Genomic DNA, 7,827 nt, shown 5'->3' on the forward strand with positions numbered 1-7,827 from the left:
AATTCTACCAAAACACCTAGGCGTGTTGCGTGTGCCTAGCATAGACCAACAGACCTGATGCGGTACTCCATATGTACTTTAATATTTTCAACAGGAACAGAGTTATTTTTGCAGTTGTTACGTGTAGATCAGTGCCAACCAAGAACTGCACAACACTACAGCTTGAAAGAGCCTTCGTATGGAAGTATCTGAAGTCTTGATAGAACCTTTAGTATGGAAGGACTTACTTAAACCTACGTGAGCCTGTGAAGCTCTCACCGTCGATCAAGATTTTCTCACAGGCATCAGGGCACCCCCACCTAAAGGATGCGTGCTCAGGGAGGTAGGTAGATGGGAGCGTAGTGCTGGGGTTATGCAGGGTAGTTAACCTGACACAAGGTTAAACTATACTAGACTTATGTTAGCACGTAGTAGCTACTGCAAGAGAAAGCAGGTATACTGATGCGCAGTTTCAGTTTTAATAAAGAATTAAAGTCTGTGGTGGATGAAACGTGTCAGTAAAAAAGTCGATAAATTCCGTGGTGGGCAAAACGTCGGACATTAAACTGTATTTAGAAGGACTGAATTGCTTTCCAGGATGGTCAGTAAGACACATGTGCAACAAGGCTTTTAGGATAAGACACATGTGCAACATGATAGATGTTCAGTCCCTTAGGTTTGACTGAAAGTGTTCAGTCTAAGGGACTGAACACTTTCAGTCAAATCTAAGAGACTGAAACTATTGGTACTGGTTTTCGAGAGCTACGTCAAGACGCAGTAGAGGAGGACTGCACTGACCAGTCACAACAACAACAACAACAACAACAACAACAACAACAACAACAACAACAACAACAACAACAACAACAACAACAACAACAACAACAACAACAACAACAACAACAATGGTCACGAGGAGAAAAATACCAGCCAAGTTTTCCTCTCTTGCCACTTCTCTAACCTTCCTACCTACCTGCCTACCTACCTGCCTACCTATCTACCTACCTGCCTACCTACCTACCTGCCTACCGACCTACCTACCTACCTGCCTACCTACCTGCTTACCTACCTGCCTACTTACCTACCTACCTGTCTACCAACTGACCAACCTTCCTACTTACCTACCTACCTGCCTGCCTGCCTACCTACCTAACAACCTACCTATCTACCCACCTACCTACTCACCTACCTACCTACGTCTCTCTCCCACCTCCACTTGTGTACGTGTGCTGAGAGGCTCTCATACATGCGTCTCCTTCATGACCACGGTCCTTACTGACGTCATACACCCGAGTGTGTATGCGTGTGTGTATATACGACTGTATTTATTCATGATATGCTTGCTTTCTTTCTTAACGCAGGTGTGTTTGTGTAGTGTGTTTGTGTAGTGTGTTTGTGTAGTGTGTTTGTGTAGTGTGCTTGTGTAGTGTGTTTGTGTAGTGTGTTTGTGTGTGTGTGTACTCACCTAACTGTGGTTGTAGGGGTTGAGTGATAGCTCCTGGCCCCGCCACTTTTTTTGTGTACGTGTTAATGTCACAATATCTAATTTATTTCGGTGTTTGTTGAACTACAGCTCTTGGCACTTGGACCTTCTCATGGTTAACGCGATCTGTTTCTATCGTACTTCCTGTCAGTCTTCCTTCTACTGCATCAACTGATTCAATCCCATCCCTCTGCTGCTCTCTACTGACCTATGTGCTCTTCTATTCGTGGTTGCTGGGGTAAGCCCATAGCTCCTGGCCCCGTTTCCCTCCTAGCCTCGTGGGATCTGCCGTACCTGCTCTTGAAGCTATGTATAGAGTCTGTCTCCACCACTTCGTCCTGGACATTCCACTCCCTGACATTCCTGTGGCTCGTCTGTGTCAGCTCTGCCCCTGAGTACCTGTTTCCCGCCTCTCAAACAGCATGTCTCTGTCTTCCCTATCAATTCCTCTGATTATTTTGTGTCTTGTTATCATGTCTCTCCTGGTTCTTCTGTCATGTAGTCATTTAACTCAATTTCGAAACTTACTACGTAGCTTTATCAAGTGTGGGCTCCACACTGGTGCTGCTTACTCCAAGATGGACCTGACATATATTGTATAAAGTGTCGGAAATTGCTTTATGTTCAGATTCCTGAAGGCTACTCTTAAATTTCTCAGAAAAGCATTAGTTACAGAGGTTATTCTGTTGATGTGAGCCTCTGGTGATACACTGGGCACTATGCTCACCCCTAGATCCTATTTTTTTTTTTTTGAGTAAGGTCTCCAGTCTGTCTCCATGTCTATACTCCGTGCCTGGTCTTCTTGCTTCTTCCCCAGCCTTCATAACCTTGCGCTTGCTGAGTATGAACTGCAGCAACCTGACTACTCTTGTAGTTTGCCACAATTCATTGGTCTGGAGTTTTTCGGCTCACTTGCATGAGTTCGATCTCTACCCGTACCGTGGTTTGTATCATTGGTAGCCTCTGCCTGTCCTCATTGGTGTATATCTTCCTCATAATGTATCCCGTAGCTCGGTTGGTAGTGCACTCACCTCGCACACTGAGTGTGGTTCGATCCCCGGTACGGGTGGAAACATTAGGACGTGTTTCCTTAAGACACCTGCTGTCCCGCTTCGCCTAGCAGTAAGTAGGTACCTGGGTGCTAGTTGACTGGTGTGGATCGCATCCTGGGGACAAAATTAACGTAATATACCCGAAACACTGCATAACAAGAAGCTTTGTGTACAGTGTGTCACTGATGTGAGCTATGGTCTGTATAAATTGCATCGCGTACTTGTAGAAATAAAGATTATTATTATTATTATTATTATTATTATTATTATTATTATTATTATTATTATTATTATTATTTTTATTATTATTATTATATTATAATTATTATTATTATTATTATTATTATTATTATTATTATTATTATTATTATTATTGCCATCATCATCATCATCATCATCATCATCATTATTATTATGTTTGTTTTACATCGTCAGCAAACTGAGATACATATGACTCAGTCCCATCTGGAAGGTCATTCTTGTAAGCCAGTAACTGTGCTGGTCCTAGCACCAATCCTTGCGGAACCCCTTTATCACCCTCGCTAGTTCAACTCTCTCACATGAACGTACGCGTCGCTGAAGACATGACTTACCTCACTGCTGCCGTGAAACTGCACGCCATCGCTACAGTGACGCTAAATTAATACTTCCTGACATCTAGTAGTAACTAGACTTACCGACAAATTGCTTTATAAAGGCTCCTGAAGAGCGAAACGTTGCCACAATAAAACGTCGCATTATTTGCCCTTGTGTCCTTTTTACCTAACTTTTTTTTTTTCAACAAGTCGGCCGTCTCCCACCGAGGCAAGGTGGCCTAACATATTGTCGGTAATTCAACCAACATTATTATAATTCATCGACTTATTGGGACTGTATATCATTATGATAAAACCTTTTCTTTCTTGGCTGGCGATCGTTCGACAGCTCCGGTGACAGGTAAGACTCGACCCCTGGCAGAAAGAAAAGCTTAAAATTATCCAGACAATGGTCTTATCACTGTTCCATGACGTCCTGAGAAGTTCCATTCATCTAAGGCTATTTCTATCCTTCTTAGCGGATAGATATAATACTAGCCACTATTGCGCAAACAATGGAACAATAGCAGCAGCAGCAACAGAAGAACCATCACCAGGAACAGCAACAAAAGCAAGTGTAGCAACAGCACAACGACAGCAGAAAGAAACAGCGTTAGAACATAAGAATGGAGAAATACAACAGCAGGACTACTGGCCCATACAAGGCAGGTCCTTTTCAAAAACCAACCATTCCCACCCCCGTACAAACCATCCCCACCCTGTTGCTGCTCCTCCTCCTGTTGCGAGAGTAGCAACAGGAGCAGCAACAGCAGCATAATTCCCAAAGAACTGCTCTCTTTTTATATTAGTGTCATCGGCAAACTTACTTACGTCGATATTTTTTCCCCCATCTGAGTCGTTTATGAATATTGTGAATAACAAAGGACCCAACACAGACCCCTGTGGAACACCGCTTGTGAAGTGGGACCTCCACCTTTCAGCTTTGAACTTTGATTCTACAACACTACAGACACAAGACATTTAAACGCTGTACATGACACTACTCGCCAATTCCTATGTAACAGCATCAGACAGGTGGTGCGACCTTTCCTGACCAAGAGAAAGTGAGAGAGAGAAACTGGTGGAGGCCAAGGTGAAACTGCTAGAGAAACTGGTGGAGAAAGCCAGGAAAAGCTGATGGAGATACTGGTGGAGAAAGCCAGGAAAGCTGATGGGGATACTGGTGGAGAAAATGTCTGATAAGTAAGGGAGATACTGGTGGAGAAAGCCTGAGATAAATTGGTAGGATAGAACTAGGGGACAGACCGACAGTGATGACAATAGACCCAACAGTGATGACAGCGATGGGCACGTCACCAAACCCAATGTGGGGACTGCTGAGCCGGCCTTAGAAGCAGTACTTACCAGACCACCTTACGGTATACATCTACTGGCAGTAGACAGTATTCACCTGACCACCTACGGTGTATAGCTACTGGCCTTAGAAGCAGTACTTACCAGACCATCTTACGGTATACATCTACTGGCAGTAGACAGTATTCATCAGACCACCTTACGGTGTATATCTATTAGTCTCAGAAACAGTATTTACCAGATCGCCTTACGGTATGCAGAGGAGACACTTCAAACTCTCTCCTTGGTAGTATTTCGTCTTTCAAAAAGAGTTCTACTTTACTCAGTAAATGGTGAAGCTACAAGTCATGGCTGAGGCTATTGTATAGTATGACACTGAGAGAAGATAGGGTTGGAGTGTGACACTGGAGGAAGATAGACAGAGTGTGGCACTGAAGTAAGAAAAGGGCGTAGTGTAACACTGAGAGACGATAATGTCGTGTGACACTGAAGGAAGATAGGATAGTAGTGTGACACTGACGAATAATGTCATGTGACAGATTGCTGGCCTCTGAGGAGAAAGACTCTAAGGAGGTGATACTGAGATGAAGGAACATTGTACCCTGTGTGGTAGGGTGAACTGTCGTGTAACCCACTGTATTATTCATATATATATATATATATAGATATATGTATAAAGATGTTACTTATAATTTATTATTTTATCATGTACCGTGACACAGTAGTGTCAAAGCTGTACCCTGTGTGTGGCAGGATCATGAATTAAATTTGTTATTTTAGGATTTATATTTGTACAAAGGTAATTATAATTTATTATTGTAACATATATGTGTACCAAAGATAATAGGTTTTTATCAGATTTATACCTATAGTCTAGACCAAAGGTTGTTTTTATATGCTAGTAAAAATGATAGATTGTTTTATGTGTATTACGTATCCCGAACTCTCACGTTACTACACTAGTGTAAATCCAACTAGTGTTTTTGTAATACTAAGTCTACACGCCTCTCAATGTGTATACACTGAGTCTACACACTTCTTAGTGTGTATACACTGAGTCTACATGCCTCTCATTGTGTATATATTCAGTATACATACCTCTCAGAGTACATGCACTGAGTGCTACATACCTCTTAGTGTATATACAATGAGTGCAATACTCACTTCTAAGTGTAAATGCACAGAAATCGTAAACATTGAGATGTTATTCTTTATGCAATAATTTTTGAATGTCTCATCCGATAAGCTTCAAACCTACAACTGTTCGTAAAATTGACCTCATCCTCTGAGCCGTGACTGTCTGGCTCCTCACTGAAGGTAGGTTAACTCCAGTTACTTGAAAATAGTTCAAACCAGTCAATTATTTTTTTCTTATAGAACTGCAGGCAATTTAATTTGGCATAAAAACAAATTATTGTTTTTAAATTTAATGAGTTTAGCGAGCCCTTAACAATTATCCCTTCAGAGGGCAAGGCAGACTAAAATGCGAATTTGAAAGTGATTTCCTATGAGGGGACAGAGCCGCTCGATGTAAGGTCACTGAGGCCGTCCAATTGGAGTTGTGAAAGTTACATGTCTAGCAATTGCAGATATTCGAAGACCGAGTAAACTCGGTCCTGCCCGTTTGGGGTATAACAATTTAAAAAGTTGCAAGGTTGCAATTGTTAAAAAAAATTTAATTTATTATACAAGTAGACAATATAAAAAACATAAATGGAACTTGTTTCTGAACAATTTGTAAGCATTAAAAAAATAGAAATAGGAACTACTTATCAACAATGACACATTGCAATGGGATACAACTTACAAATGAAATATTCCTGAGTTCCCTGAGAAAGAACAATCATTTCACATCACTAATTTTGCAAATGAAACTTTATGAAACAATTTCTATCCTTTATGCATAGATTTACTTTACATATGGCACAGGAAAATGAGGTGACATGATTATTCTTTTTGCTGCAAAACTTGCATGAAAGCAGCTTACCTAGCACTGGCCAGTGACCTAGCTGTTTATCCAACCTCACACTGTCATCTGACCTTGCTGCACGTTGGAACTGAAATGCAGATGGGTATTCCACGTTTGACAATTCATCACTACTGTCAACCAAAGAAGTACTGGGTGAATCTCTTTGAGTTAGTCTCATGCTGGTGCGGTTGGCTTTTTGTCCTTTGGATCTTGCAGTGTCAGATGTCAAGTCTGAATAGCTTCAGTGGCGTGCATGGCAGGTTTAGTGATCGACAATCACGACAGTAAAGAAGCCATGCATTCACAACAGCAAGATCCAGAACATAGGCAAACAGCCGCATGTACCAACGCTTTGATTTCATTGGTGTTTTGCAAAGATGGACCAACATGTTACTTTTGTCTATACCTCCCATGTGTGCATTGTAGTTCTTGATGATGCCTGGGCACTCAAAGTGGTCTTTCTTCTTTGATGCCTTGTCATATCTTTCAATAAGACTCAAAGGATAAACTCCCACATCATTTGTGACTAGAGTCACAACTTTGTTGTCTTTCCATCTTACAAGAAGGATATCATCATTGCATTTGAATTCAAAATTGCCCCTGGCCACATTGCTCTTTTCCATTTGTTTCACAGGCATCAGTTGTGGCTTACCACATCTATTATCACATATTGTTCCAGTGTACCTGCAGTTATACTTGTCTCTCAGCACCTTGACCAAAGGTAGACTTGAAAAGAAATTATCAGCATAGACTGCTGATGTTTTTCTTTGGTCGAGAGATGCTGCAAGTACAAGAACAATCCTGGAACTCACTGGGAGTTTACTTTCTTCATTTGGCAGCTTTATGTGATGGTTCTCAAAAGTTGGGTTACCTTGATACATGAGTATATCATGTATGATTCCATCTTCACTGGCATGACAGAAGAGTTTGAAACCCCACTTGTCTGGTTTGTTTTTGATGAATTGCCTTAGGTTTCCAGCTGTTTTACCCTTGAAAGCAACCATAACTTTATCAACAGACTGCTTGGGAGTAGCTGGAACTTTCAAGCAAGCTTTAGTTAGTGCATTGTAAAGAGGCCTTATTTTGTAGAATCTGTCATTACCCTTCTTTTGTGTGTTATCTTTGATCCCATGACTTCTGCAGCTTGAATTACCTTACTTGCAGTTCCCCAATAGTCCTCAATGGATGGCTGTACAGTGTAACCCATATACAACAGAATACCTATGAACCTAGTTATTTCCTTAGAATCTGTTTGAAAAGTAGTATGTTTTTTTGCTGGGCATACAAATTAGTTTGAAATGCAATGTTGTCTATCATGTCGTGAGTAAAAAGTCTGTAAAATAATCATATGCACACCTAACTTCAATAGGCTTTACATGTTTATATGCAGGCAAAGGGTCAGTCTGGATGCCCTCATTCTTCCATTGGGTGTCTCCTTGAGAAGCAAGATCATCT

At 41.2% G+C, this 7,827-nt stretch overlaps 1 protein-coding gene across 1 annotated transcript; it reads right to left on the reverse strand.

Moving 5' to 3' along the window:
• Positions 1-6,156: 6,156 nt before the first annotated feature.
• On the reverse strand, positions 6,157-7,473 carry LOC138851745 (piggyBac transposable element-derived protein 3-like; the record flags this gene model as incomplete). Its single annotated transcript, XM_070081178.1, is given in 1 exon segment — positions 6,157-7,473. A coding segment is annotated over 1 exon segment (883 nt), but the record flags the coding sequence as incomplete, so codon positions are not given.
• Between the last annotated feature and the right edge of the window lie 354 nt (positions 7,474-7,827).

This window comes from Cherax quadricarinatus, unplaced genomic scaffold, assembly GCF_038502225.1.
Source record: "Cherax quadricarinatus isolate ZL_2023a unplaced genomic scaffold, ASM3850222v1 Contig1893, whole genome shotgun sequence".
NCBI lineage: Eukaryota > Metazoa > Arthropoda > Malacostraca > Decapoda > Parastacidae > Cherax > Cherax quadricarinatus.